The following is a 20,112-nucleotide window of genomic DNA, read 5'->3' on the forward strand; positions in this document are numbered from 1 at the left end:
ATTTCGATTAAATATCATTTATAATAAATAGAAATGGAGAGAACAGGCACGCAGGAACATAATCAACAAAAGATGGTCAAGAGCTCCATGGAGATAATCATGAAACTTTAATGAAGGACATTAGAAAAAGCCTAAACATGGTAGCATGACACATTTATGGATATAAAGACTTAATTTTGTAAAAATAATGATTCTTTCTAAAACAACCCTGAAATTCAATGTAAATCCAGTATTAGCTCAGGAAAGCTACTAAGAGCACTATTGTCCAAAGACAGTACTCAAAGTTTACATGCGATTTAGACTAAGGCAAACTTAATATATCCTTTACATGGTATAAATCTCTATCTTAAAAAAAAAAAAAGCATGGTGATGAGAAGTCAAACTCAGCCAGGCACCATGGCTCATGCCTGTAATCCCAACATAGGCGTGAGCCTTGGGAGGTCAAGGTGGGTGGATCACTTGAGCCCAGGAGTTCCACAACATGGTGCAATCCTGTTGCTACAAAAAAATACAAAAATTAGGCAAGGTGGCCCACCTTGACTCCCAGCTACATGGAGGCTGAGGCAGGAGGATCAACTGAGCCCAGGGGAAGGTCAAGGCTGCAATCAGTCATGAGCATGCCACTGCACACCAGCCTGGGTGACACAGTGAGACCTTGTCTCAAAAAAAAAAAAAAAAAAAAAAACTTAAAAAAAAAAAAAAGCCAAACTGATGCCATGACTCATGGGTGTGAATTCCAACTCTACCATTTACCAACTTTATGACCTTGGACAAGGTACTTTTTGTGTCTCCATTTCCTCATCTGTAAACTAGGAATAATAATCTTCATGGTGTTTTGTCTTTGTTGTTAAGTTTTTATTTTATAATCATAAACTTAACCATTCAATCTAGCTAGATGTAGAAGGGAATAAGGAAAACATGGAACCCAAAGTACTACAGTGAGAGCGAAAAGATTATGGGATACTGCAAACAAGTGGAGTGGAAGGTTGCTCTCCTGAGCTATAAAAGGAATAGTCTGGTAGTTAACACAAAATTCAAATTTATTAGAGTTGTCCACAGTTGGCAATGGTGATCTTCTTGCTGATCTTGCCATTCTTGGACCCAAAGCACTCCATGGCTTCCATGAGAGTCACACCCTCTCTCTCACCTTTCCTAAGACCACAGGCCTACTATCTAAGCCTTCAGTCTTGGCACTACAGATAAAAAATTGGAAACCATTTGTGTTGGGTCCAGCATTTGCCATGGGCAAGATGCCAGGACCTGCATGCTTCAGGATGAAGTTCTCATCAGATTTTTCCCCATAGATGGTCATGCCACCAGTGCCATTGTGGCATGAAGTCACCACTCTGCCATATAAACCCTGAAATAATTCTGTGAAAGCTAGAACTCTTAAACCAAATCCTTTCTCTCCAGTGCTCAGGACACAAAAGCTTTCTGCTGTCTTTAGAACTTTGCCTGCAAACAGCCCAAAGGAGACGCGGAGCTCCTACTTGACAGCTATGTGGGAGAACATGGAGCTGATGGCTGACAGCAGGCGCCTCCAGATAGCAGCAGTGTCTGCAAAGCCATACTATTTTTATAAGGATTAAATGAGATAAAATTTCCTGGTACATAAAAACAAAGTATAAAAGTACTATTATTCTAGACATTTTTAAGAAATCATTTTTTACATCTGTCTCTAGAGCATCCTTGGTTTTATACAACATAAACTATGAGAAAATTTGAAAAGGACACAACATATAATCCTTAATGTTTACATAAAAATTCCTGTTAATACTTATGTGAAAACTATCTTCCCTTCCCCACAAAGGAATAAAAGAGCATTATTAAAATGTTCTTGTCTCAAAAAAATTAGGTTCCTCAACCTTTTCCTTTATCAAATGTAAATCACAGCTGCTCTGATGAAATGTTTTTTAATTAAGTCTCTATATAAAGAACGTTCTTAAATGTCAAATCTGCACCAAGATTTAATTACCTTAAAACCATCCATATCTTCTAAGTGCACAATTGTTAAGAACGTTTATTCCCATTATCTGCTTCACCATGTATCTAGCAAGGGAATCTTGGGAGTATGTAACACAAATTATCTGCCTTAGAAAAGACACTGTTTATTCCACATGTGTAAAATTCAGTGAATGACTTTCAGAAAAATCAAAAGACAGTAAATGTAATATCCATACAGTTGTTTAAGCTTTATTTTTATATGCATGCATGTTTCAAGGAAACAAAAATTTCAAGATACAGAATATGACATATCAGATGAAATAATTCAGATTTTAATGTATATACAAATAACAATATAAAGCACATATATAAGATACATTATATAATTTGTTTTGAGGTTTCAAAAAGCAGTAATTTGGTTTTAAAATTCTGACATCAATATCCAACATTCAAGTAAAACATCTTTCAAAAGTTAAGATTTCCGAGACTAACACATAACACTATGACAGCCTGCCTTTACCACGATCTTCAAAATAGTGCTGTTCAATTCTCCTACAGAAAGCAAGGAGGTTGCTATAGTTTTTCACCTTCTCAGAAAGTTCATCATTTGTCAACTGTGTGGTAAGAATGGTGTACAGATGGCCAAATACCAGTGCATCAAGTTCAGTAGGCCTAAAAGTAGAAACGGGAGTAATGTGAGTAAGTAGCATTTAACTTTTACAGTAGAAAACACAGTTGGCCCTCTTCACCCACAGGTCCCATATTCGCAGGTTCAACCAACCTCAGATCCAAAATATTTTAAACGATTAGAAATAACAACACAGGCCAAGCATGGTGGCTCATGCCTGTAATCCCAGCACTTTGGGAGGCTGAGGTGGGTGGACTGTTTGAACTCAGGAATTCACAACCAGCCTGAACAACATGGCAAAACCTCATCTCTACAAAAAATACAAAAATTAGCCAGGCATGGTGGTGCTTGGCTATAGTCCTAGCTACTCAGGAGGCTGGGGTGGTAGGATGGCTTACGCCCGAGAGGTGGAGGTTGCAGTGAGCTGAGATCACACTACTGCATATCATTTAGATTGTGTGTATTGGGTACTATAAGTAATCTAGAGATGATTTAAAATATACGGGAGGATGTACATAGATTACAAGCAGACACTGCACCATTTTTTCTTTCTTTCTCGATACATTAAATTTACATAAGCAATTATGCCATTTTATATAAGAGACTTGAACTCTGCAGATTTTAGTATCTGTGCGGGTCCCGGAACAAATGTCCTGTAGATACACGAAAGACCTCCGTGATTATGTTTTTAAAAATAATTTTATTCATCAATTTAAAAGAAAAAAGCCACATAAGAAACAAATCCTACCACAACTTGATATAACTTTACTTGGAGTTTCTGCTATATGAAAAAAAAAATATGATTTGCTAGTTGTGTGACTTGCTTTCTTTAGTAACAACATTTAAGTGTGTTAAAATAATATAGATGTAATGATCATATTCATTTAATTCGTTATTTTTGTCACTAAATAAATACAGCAGATCTCCAATGTGCCAGAAACTATACCAAATGTGAGGCATAAAAACAAGAAAAATACTCTAAGACATGTACATGAAACATAAATTATAAAGTTGTTTTAATAAATACAATTTAAGTATTTTAATAGATGCATAAACAAAGTGCTGTCAAAGCACAAAAGATTTCACTGTGATGACAGGACCAAAAAAATGATACCCAATCACAAATCAACAACAAGATACAACTTTAATTTTACCACTTTTAAAGTAACTTAGATTTCTGAAGGAGATAAAATCGTTAAGGATGGCTTCAACATAAAAATTTCTAGGGTTTTTTTTTCTCTTTAATTATATGTTACTAACAACAAAATGAAATCTATCCCACTACTAATGATCTATAAATGGGGCATCACCAATTTACATTATATTAAAATAATTACTAATGCAATATTACTAAAACAAGAAAATGTCATCATAATTATGAGCTAATTATTACTCTGAGTCCCATAGTGATAAAGTTTTTGAGAAAACATGTGCTAGCCTACATAAACATGTGTTGTGGGAAGTCAGGGACCCCGAATGGAGGGACCAGCTGAAGCTGCGGCAGAAGAACATAAATTGTGAAGATTTCATGGACATTTGTGGGTTCCCTAAATTAATACTTTTATAATGTCTTACGCCTGCATTTACTGCAACCTCTGAACATAAATTGTGAAGATTTCATGGACACTTATCACTTCCCCAATCAATACCCTTATGATTTCCTATGCCTGTCTTTACTTTAATCTCTTAATCCCATCATCTTCGTAAGCTGAGGAAGATGTGTGTCGCCTCAGGACCCTGTGATGATTGCGTTAACTGCACAAATTGTTTGCAGAACGTGTGTGTTTGAACAATATGAAATCTGGGCACCTTGAAAAAAGAACAAGATAACAGCAATGTTCAGGGAACAAGGGAGATAAGACTTTGGACTCTGACTGCCGTTGAGCCAGACGGAACAGAGCCACATTTCTCTTCTTTCAAAGGCAATCAAGAGAAATAATCACTGAATTCTTTTTCTCAGCAAGGAACATCCCTGAAAAAGAGAATGCATCCTGAGGGTAGGCCTATAAACGGCCCCCTGGGGGCAGCCGTCTTCTACGTGGAAGCTGCAGGGATGAAATAAGCCCTAGTCTCCTGTAGCGCTCCCAGGCTTATTAGGAAGAGGAAATTCCCACCTAATAAATTTTGGTCAGACAGGTTGTCTGCTCTCAAACCCTGTCTCCTGATAAGATGTTATCAATGACAATGCATGTGGAAACTTCATTAGCAATTTTAATTTTGCCCCATCCTGTGGTCCTGTGATCTGGCCCTGCCTCCATTTGCTTTGTGGTATTTTATTACCTTGTGAAGCATGTGATCTCTGTGACCCACACCCTATTCGTGCACTCCCTCCCCTTTTGAAAATTGCTAATAAAAACTTGGTTTTATGGCTCAGGGAGCATCACGGAACCTGCCGACATGTGATATCTCCCCCCGACACTCAGCTTTAAAATTTCTCTCTCTTGTATTCTTTCCCTTTATTTCTTAGACCAGCTGACACGCTTAGGGAAATAGAAAAGAACCCACGTTAAATATCAGGGGTGGAGTTTCCCCAAATAAACGTGAAAATATGTTGCAGTAATCTGGTTTGGTAGAATAAATTTGGGGGTTGGTAAAAATCTAAATTTGAACCCCAATACTGTCACTAGCTATGTGGCCTTGATTCCTATTGATAAGTAATATCCTAGAGATGCACAGCTTTAAATACCATCCTTGATGCCACTGACTCCTAAATATTTATTTCTGGTCTTAATGTCTCCCCTGAGCTCTGGATTCATACATTCAAATGCCTACATAACGTCTCCACTTCAATGTGGAATATCTGTGGAGCAGGATGTGGAGCATCTTGACTAAGATGTGTAGGATATTTTATTTTCTCAATAGCAGTAATTTACAGTATCTCAAACCTGCTTGTCCCCCAAACTTCCCAAAATAAAGGCACCACTATCCAACCAGCTGTTCAGGCCAAAAATCTAGGGGCTACTCTTGAGTCCTTTCTTTCACCCTCCTATATCCATTAGCAAGTCTGGTGAGACACTACCTCCAAAATATGCCCTGAATGCCACCACTTACTTATTCATTATGAACTCACAGTGTAACCTACCATCATCTGTCACCTAGACCACTGAGATAGCCTCCTAAAGTGTCTTACTGCTTCTACTCATTCTCCATACCACAGTCAGAATGACTAATGTCAGCAGATCATACGAACTCCAAACACAAAATATTCAAATGGATTTCTGTTCTACTTATACTAAAATGCCAAACTCCTTACACTAAGCACACAGAGCCTTGATAATCTGGCCTCTGCCTACCTCTTTAGCCTCATATCCTACCATTCATAGCACACAACCCAAACTGGCCTTGCTTCTTGCATTTGAACGTAACAAACTCAAGCCAATTAGGCAGCCTTGACTACAACTATTCCTGCTGCCTAAAATACTCTTCCTCTGACTTCACACTGGCTCCTTATTTTTTAGAATAAGGTTTAAATGGCACATCTTAAAGTCTCCTCAGACCACCCAAACTTAAGTTTGGTCCTTATCATGTCACTCCTTATCATGTGGTCCTTTTTTAATGCTACATTTGATAATTAATACCACATAATTTTTTTTTTTCTTATTGTGCATCTCTTCTACCAGAAAGTCCTATAGAGAAAGGACCTCACCTACTTGGTTCCTGCTGTATCCCCAATACCTAGAACAATTCCTTGCACAAAGCAGGTTCTCAATAAATTTGTGTTGAATGAACCAATAAAAAGGTGACACACTTCTCATACCATATTATAACTGTGTTCACTTAACTGTTTCCCTCACTACACTCCAAGCTATTTAAAGGCAATGATGCATGTATGTTTATATTCCCAGTTCTTAGCACAGTGTCTAAGGAACTGAAATAGCACTTGCTGAATAAATACATGAATTATAAAAGAAAGCATCTTAAGATGTGTGGAATATTTTATTTTCTCAATAGCAGTAACTTACATTCTTTGAAAGCCTTCCACTCTTTTGACACATTCATGAAGTGTTAATCAAAGTCAAATGTACAATCTGTGGCCATGTTTAAATGGGTAGCCAACAGTACAGTTTTTTAAAAAATATATCTCAAGGTCCTTAGACTCAACAGTACCATCATCTTACCAGCACAGGGATGAATCAATAATGAATAGATCCCTGCAAAAAACCAAGGGTGTAGAGTGGATAAATGTGGAGCTGAGCTGAGGCACTTGGTGAGAATACAAACACCAACTCTTCCACATCCCTAAACATATTTCTTAAGAGGTACATCTTATCTTACCAATTTAGAACTTATTTTCCTAATTCTTGTTTAGTGACAGCTACCCTATGCTTCTTGTACTAGAGCCTAAAAAAGGTGAATATATTCCCTGATGCAAATTCCAGTAATATAGATGGGCACCCTTTATCAATAAATAAACGCTCTGAAAGAGTTCAACTATCAATGTATGCTCAAATGACAGTGCTCCAGAAATACCCCTGAAGTGGCCACAATGTTATTTGCTGCAAATATATATCCACATAACTCCAGAGGTACTGAATTATATATGGGCATGAGCATATAAAAATTGATCTGATTTCACATAAAGATAGCAACTTTTTGGCAAGTTACTTTAGAAAATGGCCATACTGCCCGAGGTAATTTATAGATTCAATGCCATCCCCATTAAGCTACCAATGACTTTCTTCACAGAATTGGATAAAACTGCTTTAAAGTTCATATGGAACCAAAAAAGACCCCGCATTGTCAAGACAATCCTAAGCAAAAAGAACAAACCTGGAGGCATCATGCTACCTGACTTCAAACTATACTACAAGGCTACAGTAACCAAAACAGCATGGTACTGGTACCAAACCGAGATATACACCAATGGAACAGAACAGAGGCCTCAGAAATAATACCACATATCTACAGTCATCTGATCTTTGACAAACCTGACAAAAACAAGAAATAGGGAAAAGATTCCCTATTTAATAAATGGTGCTGGGAAAATTGGCTAGCCATAAGTAGAAAGCTGAAACTGGATCCTTTCCTTACTCCTTATACGAAAATTAATTCAAGATGGATTAGTGACTTAAATGTTAGACCTAAAACCATAAAAACCCTAAAAGAAAACCTAGGTAATACCATTCAGGACACAGGCATGGGCAAGGACTTCATGTCTAAAACACCAAAAGCAATGGCAACAAAAGTCAAAATTGACAATGGGATCTAATTAAACTAAAGAGCTTCTGCACAGCAAAAGAAACTACCATCAGAGTGAACAGGCAACCTACAGAATGGGACAAAATTTTTGCAATCTACTCACTGACAAAGGGATAATAACCAGAACCTACAAAGAACTCAAACAACCCCATCAAAAAGTGGGCAAAGGATATGAACAGATATTTCTCATTCATACAGCCAACAGACACATGAAAAAATGCTCATCATCACTCGCCATCAGAGAAATGCAAATCAAAACCACAATGAGATACCATCTCACACCAGGTAGAATGGCAATCATTAAAAATCAGGAAATAACAGGTGCTGGAGAGGATGTGGAGAAATAGGAACACTTTTACACTGTTGGTGGGACTGTAAACCAGTTAACCATTGTGGAAACGGTTTGGCGATTCCTCAAGGATCTAGAACTAGAAATACCATTTGACCCAGCCATCCCATTATTGGGGATATACCCAAAGGATTATAAGTCATGCTGCCATAAAGACACATGCACACATATGTTTATTGTGGCACTATTCACAATAGCAAAGACTTGGAATCAACCCAAATGTCCACCAGTGACAGGCTGGATTAAGAAAATGTGGCATATACACACTATGGAATACTATGCAGCCATAAAAAAGGATGAGTTCATGTCCTTTGTGGAGACATGGATGCAGCTGGAAACCATCATTCTCAGCAAACTATTGCAAGAACAGAAAACCAAATACCGTATGTTCTCACTCATAGGTGGGAAATGAACAATGAGATCACCTGGACACAGGAAGGGGAACATCACACACCGGGTCCATTGCAAGGAGGGGGTAGGGGGAAAGAGATAGCATTAGGAGATATACCTAATGTAAATGACGAGTTGATGGGTGCAGCACACCAACATGGCACATGTATACATATGTAGCAAACCTGCACATTGTGCACATGTACCCTAGAACTTAAAGTATGATAATAATAAAAAAAAAAAGAATATCAACAAAAGTATAACTCAATAGATTAAACCAAAGCACATATAATTGTGTGTTACTTAACAGGAATACATTCTGAGAAATGCACTGTTTGGCAATTTTCTTGCTGTGTGAACATCATAGAGTCTACTCACACAAACCTAGATGATGCTATACACCTAGACTATAATGGTACAGCCTATTGCTCCTAGGCTACAAACCTGTACAGAACATCGCCATACTGAATACTGCAGGCAACTGTAACACAATGATAACGTGTATTTATGGTACACAAATACTTGTGTATTTAAACATATCTAAACATAGGAAAGGTATAGTAAAATAGAAAAGGTATAGTAAAAATATATTACAATCTTAAGGGACCATCTTCATATATTTGGTCCATGACAGACTGAAAGGTTGCTATACAGGGCATAACTGTATATATCCACAAACACTTAACCTTTAAAGCATATTTTTTGTAATTTTTCCAAATTTGAGCAACTCCTTATACTGACTCTGACATATATAAATTACTGATTCCAACAAGTCTTTTTAAAAAGTACAATTAATATTTTAGTTGATAGGTGACAGTTATACAACTATATGCCTATGTTAAAATTCATAGAACTACACACATAAAAGTGCCAATTTTACTAGATGTAAATTACACATCAATAAACATGACTTAATAAAAAGAGAAGTAACAAATTCAGAAAAATATTTCCAACTCACATGGAAGACAAGAACAAAAAAAATATTTTATCCAGTATTTCTGCTGAACTGTTTAATCAAGTCAAGATCTTCATATATCTCCAATTTTAGTTATCTTGCTATATCATGTGAAAACGTTAACTTTCCACCATTCTGCTTACCAAATAGTTTGTGATTATAATTCAAATACAGATAGCAATTCCCCACCTGTGAGCTCTAAGATGTTTCATATATTATTGGATTTACCTTTATAGACTTTTTATTAGAAAAATATTCCAGGGTGACAAATATATTTTTAAGGTCCTAAGAAATTTGATGCCTTCTTATATTATTATTCTTTCCACATTCATACTAGTTATCTACTGTTTTTTCATTTGAATATCAAAATAAAAACAGTAAAATTCAACATTTTCCTAACATTTTCCATTTAAGATTTTTCTGCCACTCATCTTTTTTGCTTTGCTTATTCATTATTTCACATTTATTTGTGATACCTTCAAAGTATCATCTAGTTTCAAAAGCATTAATTTTGTCTGGATGTTTCCTAATTGTTCTTTCCCATTATTAACTTTTCATCTCTTTAAAGTACTAGAAATGATCTACATATCTTTTCTTTACATCCCAATCACTTATCTTTAGGGCTGTCACTCAAGTTTTGTAAATCAAGCCCCTTGCTTTTTGGCCTCTTTTCCCAATTACTATTCTTTCTGTAAGATCTCTCTTAACTACCCTTTTCCTTTTCTCTCATCAAGTACAGGTATTTGGTTTCTTTCATGAGTCCTCCCAACATCCCCAGTAGTTCAGCTAGAAGGAAAGTTAATTCTAATTTTAGGGGATTAATTCTAATTGTAGGGGGTTAATTCTAATTTTAGGACTGGAGTATACATAGAGAAATTAGAGTAACTTAGAGATATGTCAGAGCCAAGAATAGAATTCAGACCCTCTCTGTCTTGCAGTAAAATACTATGTATCCTGACTTAAGCCACAGCTCTATTCAGCATAGTATCTCACAAAATAATGACTCCTGCTACAGACAAAGGAATGAGAAAATGTAGGCACAGAAAGTGAAATACCAGTTACTTTTTTCTAAATGTACTTTATTTGCATTTTAATATTAATTAAATGATTGAATAAAATTAAAAATTAAATCTCTTCTATCTTTAATCTTATTTTTAGGGAAAATGTTTATCTAAGTATCATGTAAAGGAAAATTATGTCAAAACTGTACATCATAGCATCAGTTAAATAGTTTCTCAAAAGCCAAGCCTTTGGTGTTTGAACTGTTGTTAGAAGTTTTCATCACAAGATTAAATGTAATTGCGCCCTTATGAAGAGAAATGATATCTTGATGTTTCCACTGAGTCACATGCCAAACTCTGGTTACTAACACAATGACAATGAGTTTAACTGAGAAGAAAAGTAAGTTAGATCTATTCTCCTGGCCTCCTCTAAACACAGAGTGCATAACAAAACTAAAATAGAATAATGTATTTCAATAAAACACACCCCTTCTGAGCTTTTCAATTCCTAAGAATTCCTGTGTCAGAAAGAAAAGAAACCACGTAATACTGACATTTGGATACATTTCTCTTGTGCTAGAGACTGAAAAATAGAATCTGCATTGCAAATATCACTAGAAATAGGAACAGGGTCCTAGAAGCTTTACCTACTAGAATTTCACAGTTTGAATTCTGTGACTTTTCTGCTTCAAAGAGCAACAGACCCTAGATTTTATTTTAATATCAATTATATATAGCATATATTACTTGTGTTATAGATTAATATAACTTAAATTTCCAAACTATCATCATAGTCATTTTTACTACAAATGTTATCTTTACCCAAATATGTTTGATATGGTTATAGAAGAGGAATGCTTATGATGATATAACACATAATAGCAAATAAAGCCTTTTAGAAATTATTAATCTACAAATCAAATAATTTTTATTAAAATGCCAAGAAAAGGTTAGACTTTCTAGGGAAAGTTCTAAGATTAAAATGCTTTAAGCCCATCTTACACTGGATCACAGGACAGCTGATTTTGATATATTAAAATTATAATTTTTTAACAAAGGAAAATTCATTCTTTGCCTTCATTAGATTCTTTTCAAAACTGCAAAAGTAAATCTGTCAATGAAACATTATTCAACTTACATACATACACATATATTTAACCTACATCCTTTATATTAATTTCTGTGTTTTACACATATTTTCATTAACATTTAAAAGATAAGTTCATAATATTGCTTGTCCATCAAACAATATTTTTTAATATTTAGTTTTATTGACTCTTCTAGTCCTCCAGGTATCATTCTACACAGAAAACTACAGTTACATTAATAGTAATTTACTTTTCTTCATGTTTAATAGTACTTTACAAGTTTAGAATTTTGTTAAGATTTTGTAGTTCCATATATAGCACCTTGAACTACCTCATTAAAACCTTATCATACAATGATTGATTTACATGACTGTCTTTAAGAGAAATTCTTTTTCTTTTTTTTTTCTTTTTTTTTGAGACGGAGTCTCGCTTTGTCGCCCAGGCTGGGGTGCAGTGGCCGGATCTCAGCTCACTGCAAGCTCCACCTCCCCGGTTTACACCATTCTCCTGTCTCAGCCTCCCCAGTAGCTGGGACTACAGGCGCCTGCCACCTCGCCCGGCTAGTTTTTTGTATTTTTTAGTAGAGACGGGATTTCACCGTGCACCGTGTTAGCCAGGATGGTCTCGATCTCCTGACCTTGTGATCCGCCCGTCTCGGCCTCCCAAAGTGCTGGGATTACAGGCTTGAGCCACCGCACCCAGCCTGAGAAATTCTTAATGATAAGGACCATATTTTAGAAATCTTGGTCTCCTAGAGCCTAGCACTGTGCCTGAGAGTAAAGTGTCACAAAAATATTTGAGTACAAAAATTATAAAAATAGATAAATCTCTTCTTGAAAAAGCAATTCTTTTATGAAAAAAAGAAATCTGCAACCTAACAGTACAGAAAATTAACTTTAAAAAAGTAAAATTTCTTACTGCTTATTGAAGAAATACGGTTGTGTTCCCAGTCTTTGAGAGAGAGCTTGACAGCATTGGTCTACATCCTCTAAGACCTAACACAGGCAATGAACCCCAAAGAAAAGTATATCAATTAGCAAAACAATAAAAAGTATCTAAAACATAACTTGTATCACAGTTTATAACAAAAACATAAATTTAGGTTAACCTTTTATAATATATTTTAATAAGACTATAGACCACATACATACATAACACTTTCTATATAAGAAACAGGAAGAAAATTTCAGTGAATTTCCTTCAAACTACAAGTACATTTAAGTTACTTATAAGGATTTTGTCAAGAACAAAAGTGTCTTCCTGAATCCATATATTCAAATGGCTTGCATATACTGAAAAATCTGCTTAATAAAGGTAACACCATTGACCCACCATGAGTAAAAGCAATTGAGTTGTTTTCCCACTAGTGGAGACAGATTTTTATTTATTCTATCCCTATTCATTTACTGAAACCCCCTTGTGGCCAATGGCACACATCAGTGAGATGGCTGGCTAGTATTAAGGGTAGCCTTGGAAAAGACGGGCATTAATTAACTTAATGATGCTTGTGGACAAGATTAAGTATTTTTAAGTTTTGCTACTTTAGTAGCAAAACTACAGACAGATAGATAGATAGATGCAGATAGATATAGATATATTAAGTACTGTGTTTAACAGGGCTTTTTTTTTTTTAAAGCCCGATGCTGCAGATCTATATTTAGTTACATAAAAGGTACCCACATGTATTGCTCAAAAAAAAAAGCCCTCAGGTTATACAGTAGCAGGCATAATGATCCCATTTGAGAAAATGTTACTAAGAAACATCTAGAAGAAGGCTCTCCAAATAGTTAAGGGTGGCAATTTCTAGGTGATGAGATTTCAGGCAAGTTTCACTGCTTTTTTACACATATCTGCATTGTATTGTTTGCTTTACATCAAGCACGTATGAATTTTTAGAAATAAAATTACTTCACCTTAGTGAAAATAACAGCAAATGGTTTTCTTGCAAATCTTATATTATAAAAAAAATTCTTTTTTAAAAGAGTACCAATATAAAGAATGATTCTTTTAATCCACAAAAGTTGAGGGTTTTGTCAATTTCAACCTGAACTGACCTGGTCCAGAGTCTTCTTTCCCCATCCAATAGCTTTCATCTTACGCTTGACTTCCCACTGTTTCTGATAGGCCAAAATATGATTCAGAGGCCAAGGGTAAGGAGATCCATACCTAGAATGAGTGATCTAAAGCAAAAAGATTTTGTAAAAAAGGTGATCCTTCCTAAAAACAATGCCCGTTTTTACAAATAGAATTCTAAAAGAAACATATTTTCAAAGAACATAAATAGAGCAATCTGAAAAAAATACACAGCCTGCAATCTAAAAAATTAAAATTTTAAGCCATTCTCTTTAAAAATATATAAACTTTTATGTACTTTGCAACCCGTTATATCAAACAATGACACACAGCTTCCCTAAAATGTATGTGCAAGCAAAATTAAAGTAAGTGAAAAACTATATCACTAATGGTATAAACCACAATGTTTCATTTATGAGCAGGGACTTGCGATTCTGAGCAAAAGTGTTTTCTCATTAAATTTTAATTAAGATAAATGTTACAGAACCACTCACCTCTCCTACTGTAGCTTCATCACACCACTGAAGATACAGCTAGGAACAAAAGAACAGTCACTAGACTTTAGGATACCAAAGAGGAAAAGGATAAAGAAAGTAATTTTTTGCCAAGGCAATTTTTTATAAGCTAATTTCATAAGTCACATACATAGGGGTTTGTTTTCCTTAGCTGCTATTCAGAATTATTAAATGTAATGATGGTACGATATAAAAATATTTTTTGTTCACACAATACGTGTCTAAATACCATTAAAGTGTTTTACAGATGTTATTTAAGTAAATTTCAAAAGGCCAAAGTAAAATAATGAGTAGGCAAGAATCACCCCTTTTTATAAACACAAAAAGTAGAACTGAAAATGTCAGGTAACTTGTTCAAAGGTAACAATCAAATAATTTAGGTAGCCATCTCAGCTCTAGAATTACTTGACTATTTTCCCATTTCTCAATAACTTTAACCCATTAGAAAGATTATATTTTATGAGAATGAGAGAAAAAGCTTATTTTCAAGCCATATCATCTAGTATTTTACCTCTGCAGTCAACAGCATATTGTTGACTAATTCCATGTAAGCTTTCATTTCTGCTTTTTGGACTTCACCCAGCCCATCACTAAGAGAATGGCCCTAAAGGGAATTTAAAAAAATTTAAAAGACCATCATATTAAATACACAAAAACTTTCAGTTATCTTACTAACAGATAATATAACATGCAACTATACAATGAATTAAACTTCCAAAATGCCCCCTAAAAATTTTATATAAAAGCATATTTAATACTCTGCTATCACTACAAAATATTAGTATGTACTTATTTGTCATTATACAAATGTATCTTTCAATAGAGAAAATTACATTATCAACTACTTCGCAAAAGAAGAAAACAGAATGGTCAGCAAACCTTGTTTAAGAGATTAATTAACCTTATTAGAAATAAAGGAAATACCAAAAGACTGACATGTGCTGTTTATAAAGTGGTCAAAGATGAAAAAAATACTGTTAGTAAAGATATGGGGAAAAAATTTCACTCATTTTAAAATTCTAATACACGACCGGGCGCGGTGGCTCAAGCCTGTAATCCCAGCACTTTGGGAGGCCGAGACGGGCGGATCACAAGGTCAGGAGATCGAGACCATCCTGGCTAACACAGTGAAACCCCGTCTCTACTAAAAAATACAAAAAACTAGCCGGGCGAGGTGGCGGATGCCTGTAGTCCCAGCTACTCGGGAGGCTGAGGCAGGAGAATGGCGTAAACCTGGGAGGCGGAGCTTGCAGTGAGCTGAGATCCGGCCACTGCACTCCAGCCCGGGAGACAGAGCGAGACTCCTTCTCAAAAAAAAAAAAAAAAAAAAAAAAAAATTCTAATACACTATAGTAAACTAGGAGATACATAAAATGGTATAATCGTTAGTTCAATCTGGCAATCTATTACAAGATTTAAAAAGCACATAACCTATGACATCCTAATACCACTCTTAGGAATTTATTCTAAGGTAACAATACCACTCTTAGGAATTTATACAAAGATGTACATACAAGAAAATTTATCTTAGTACTCTATAAAAACAAAAAATTGGCCATGACCTAAATGCCCATCAATAAACTTGAGTAAATAAAATTCTAATTTATCTAATATGGGGGGGGGTGTTAAAGGAAAAAAAAAAAAATATATATATATATATATATCCAATACAGTAGAATACTATACACCAATGTGAAAGGATGATATATATCTACAGCTATTAATATGGAAGAATTTCCAAACATATTTATGATTTTAAAAGGTATGTTGCAAAATAATATATACTACTATGATCCAGGTTTTTCTATATATGCAAAAAGAAAAGTCTGGAATGATTTTTCAGAAACACTAATGGGAGTTGTTCCTTAATAACTATTAAAATCTAAACTGAATAAATGAAAAGCAGCATCATTCAAATGGATAAATACATTCAACTTCGAACATCTCCTGTATCTCCCTTTTCAAAGGTCAGCCAGATACTTCAAAACCTAATAGTTTTTCATTTCTGACCACAGTTCTCATAAGCATAAGTTAGAAAATTATCTACCATTTTGTCAAGATCAAACCATCTCTTTTGACTAGATACTAAAATTACATACCTTTAATAAATTTGACATTAATAAAGAAAAATAAAGCTACCTGTTTTGCCATTATATCATGAAAAAATACTAACTTACGCTTCAGAAATATTTTCCAGTAGTTTGCATTGGCATTTTATAAAACTAGGTTGAAATCAATGTAAATGTTAAGACACATTAAAAAATGATGAATGACTTAGTAACTGTGATCAAATACATTTAATATATTTTTATTACCTTGGCTTTAACAAATTGGACTATTGGACCAAGTTCTGATACTACTTGATTTCCCACATGAATAAAAGGTACTTTACCTGTTGAGAGAAAAAAAAGTATTTATAAAAATTCTTCCAGTATGTTAAAGTTTGTGATAATTAAAGAAAAATTAACACAAAACTCAGATATTTATAAATAGGGATTTCATAAAACTGTAACTTCTGAAAATTTTTGTCAGATGTGTATATTAAATTCTGTAAGTTTTTAAACTGATTACTAACCAACTTTAGAAAAAAAGAACAGGTAAATTCATTTCTATAGTTCTCACTTAGATGTAACAGATCACACAACATTCTCTTTTCAGAGCCAACACGAACATACCACCATACAGCAGCAAACACTAATTATCCAAATTACATGAACCAAGCCAGGACACTGGTACATGACCACTGATATATTTCAAAGAAATTTAGCTAAGCTTTCTTTTGAGAGTACAGTGAATCAATCTATATTGTAAACTACATTTAAAAAATCTTTTTACATCTTTTATGTCTCTGATACCGAGATCAACATTTTAAGCAGGTAATTGTACAGTAATCTCTTTGACTCAAAATAGCAAGAATTAAAAGAAATAACAATCTTTGAAGGCATGCTAGTTGGTGAGTTGTAATACAGAGTAATGTTCCCAACATGTGGGAAAAAATGATAGTATGTTTATAAAAACTAGCTTCTATAGACAAATATCACATTAAAAAAGAAATATTTCACTTTAACAAATACTAATACTTGATGGAATTATTAGAGATGAGAGAACAAAATAATCTCCCAATAGCAAGAAGGGTCTATCCAAATGCTAAAGAATGAAACCTGCTGTCAAGACCTAGTTCAAACAGAGTTCACACTACCAGCAGGCTTCTTCCTGTTCCTCTTCAATAGATGCACTCCTCTCTGGCTCAGTCAGCCTGGGGGTAATGGATGAAGTACACAGCCCTAACAAAAGCTTCAACTGCATCCATAGGACAACATGCATTACAAAGAGAAGGCAGGCCTTTTGGAACACAACTCAATAGATGTATTGAGAAGATATTTCCATGTTGCCAATTCTGCATTCCTTCCTTCTACTGCTTTATAAATCTTGCAAAAAAAAAAAAAAAAAAATTATCTGGGTAAGCATTAGGCCATATTGCTTTCTTAACTTGGGATAAAATCTTTGTTAACTACTATACTACCAGAATTATTACAGGTCCCTTGAGATCAAATGATCTGAGAATGAAAACTATTTAGTACCTAGACTAAAGAGTATTTGGGGGTATAATATTTTTAGAGCAAAGCATATTCCTCATTTTTAATGATCAGTTTCAGGTTCTTGGAAAACAGGGTTTGTATTTTATTTTTCTTAAAAGTACACTGAGTATTGTCAATTCTGAAGCAAAAAGAAGTGTGGATAGTCAACTGAGTATTCATCTTATATATCTCTAAATATAAAGAGATATATAAAAACAAAGACAACAAATTAGAATTGAATAATGTTTTCTGTCACTAGCCTGCTTAATGAAAATGGAGCCAATGTTATATCCTTATTATTGCAGGTATTAGGCAAAAACACAGTAAGACAGTTATTTTCTGGTACCAATCAAAGGTCATATAAGAAAAGTAAGGGCTTTGTTTCCCATTTTAGACAGAATAAACACTTTTAAAATTTCTATTCTAAAGAAAGCAAGAATATGTTGCCAAACAAGTTGGCAGATTCAAAGAATGCAAGAAATAGGACCTTGGATGTCATCTAATCCGACTACCTTGTATTACAGATTAAGTCACTGAGGCTCAGAGAAGTGACATTTCTCAAGGAAATAGTTAATATGTGACAAAGTCACAGAAGGTTTAGTTGAAGATTTCCTACCTCTTTAGGAAATAAGAGTTTAAGTCAACTGGTCTTCTGACTATTCCATGCTCTCTGCTTTAAAAATCTGCCACAAGATCAAAGAAGCAAATACAATAAAAAACATTTCCCTGATCACCTCAAATCATTAAATGAAAGAGAATACCAATCTGAGATATAAAATTTAAACATCTTAGTAGAAAGTGCCATTTTCATCTACCTATAGGCGACTCCTATGAAAGAATGTATATTTTTGTATGTCTCTAAAATATTTATCTGTTTGTCTTTCACACAGTCTAATAAAAAGGAAATCGATATCTACTTAAGTGACAGTAAGTATAGTAATTTTAGGAAACAGGTGGATAAACTATGATTTCTCACTTGCCAAAGATCTGAACTTTAGTATTAGATTACTAACCTTTTTACATAAATATACAAATTCTTTTTGTATGACTACATAGAGGAAAACGATGCACAGAACACAGTATAACTTATTTCACCAGAATTCTGTAGTTCCTAAAATTTGTGTATAAAACCAACACAAAATGAGTCAATGAATGCCCTCCAAGAATCTAAAATATGTTTACATTTACAAGCCTAGAAATTATTTTATGGAAATGTTTTCTAAAAGCATATTCATAAACCTCTAAAACCAGGTATTTATATAAAAGAATATTCTGTATGTACAGAAGGGGTGTCTTCATACCTTTTAACAATTTCTGCCACCCTTAAAAACTTAAGGTGGAAAAAAAAAGTTCAACACAAGTCACTCATAAATTATCATACCAAAATGAAAAATGTTTCCCTAAAAAGCAATGTTACACACTTATACCAATCAGTTATCCTTAATAATTTATTCAAAAAGGAGTAATTTTACTTATTGCTCCAACAAAACCATAATTACAATAATCATCCATGATAATTATATATAACATTTATTTATCAGCTTTGTAGCACATTTTTACATTAAAAATTCTTTGAATCATTTATTTAAAACAGTACTAATCTACTGACATAAAGATAATACTGATTTTTAAAAATAGGAAGGCTAATGTATCTCAAAACCTGTTAAAATTAAGCATTAAAAAAAATAACTAGAAACCAAAAACATTCAGTGATGACTTCAAGATCTAATGACAAATTAATTTGTCTACAATCTCTCTTCTTCCACCTGTATTATGGGAGAATCTAATTTAGAAAGACGTGTTGAATAATAAATGGATTCATTATGACTAAAATTTGTTTTCTCAACAGGAAAGTCTTATGTACATTAAGACTAGGGAAATCTGAGATCATGTATTTCCTTAACATTTACTATTTAAAATAATTCCCTTACTATTAAAACCATTTCCACACGTCAGTAACCATCTCTGATCACAGCTGAAATGAACAGATATGCCAACCCCAAGATTGTCAAATTTGCAATTGTTACTTTCTAAAACCATGGAAAGATTCTTCAAAGGGTAAACAAAAAAATCAGACATTTTAACATGTAGATACAAACTGGACTATCACTATAATTTTATCACTCCATAATATTAACAGAGAAGAAAAAAAACACACTTACCAGACGGAGACATATATTCTGCATTTGCCCTACAAACTACTTTGATAGGCAAGTTACACATTTGCAAAAAGGCCTGTAAATCAAGATACATACAATAAGCCCAGTAAAAGCATATGCATGATTGAACAGAAATTTTTACGCATTTCTTTTCTAAACTGAATAGTTTCATACTACAAAACTCTATTAGAAAACAATGAACCAGTTGAAAGTGAAGGATTTGTTTTCCAAAC

General features: G+C 34.2%; 1 protein-coding gene across 2 annotated transcripts in view; it reads right to left on the minus strand.

The window, feature by feature from the left end:
• Positions 1-2,162: 2,162 nt before the first annotated feature.
• Positions 2,163-20,112, minus strand: part of MTX2 (metaxin 2) — a 72,647-nt gene continuing 54,697 nt past the window's right edge. For both annotated transcript variants that reach the window (XM_010382378.2, XM_030916764.1), the window contains 7 exons: positions 19,883-19,955; positions 16,458-16,534; positions 14,654-14,746; positions 14,122-14,160; positions 13,609-13,734; positions 12,473-12,549; positions 2,163-2,616 (listed from right to left, as the gene is read on the minus strand). In XM_010382378.2, the coding sequence (XP_010380680.1) occupies positions 2,445-2,616; positions 12,473-12,549; positions 13,609-13,734; positions 14,122-14,160; positions 14,654-14,746; positions 16,458-16,534; positions 19,883-19,955 (657 nt within the window). In that variant the 3' untranslated portion in view covers positions 2,163-2,444. The remainder of the gene's footprint in view (positions 2,617-12,472; positions 12,550-13,608; positions 13,735-14,121; positions 14,161-14,653; positions 14,747-16,457; positions 16,535-19,882; positions 19,956-20,112) is intronic.

Source organism: Rhinopithecus roxellana, chromosome 14 (genome assembly GCF_007565055.1).
Source record: "Rhinopithecus roxellana isolate Shanxi Qingling chromosome 14, ASM756505v1, whole genome shotgun sequence".
NCBI lineage: Eukaryota > Metazoa > Chordata > Mammalia > Primates > Cercopithecidae > Rhinopithecus > Rhinopithecus roxellana.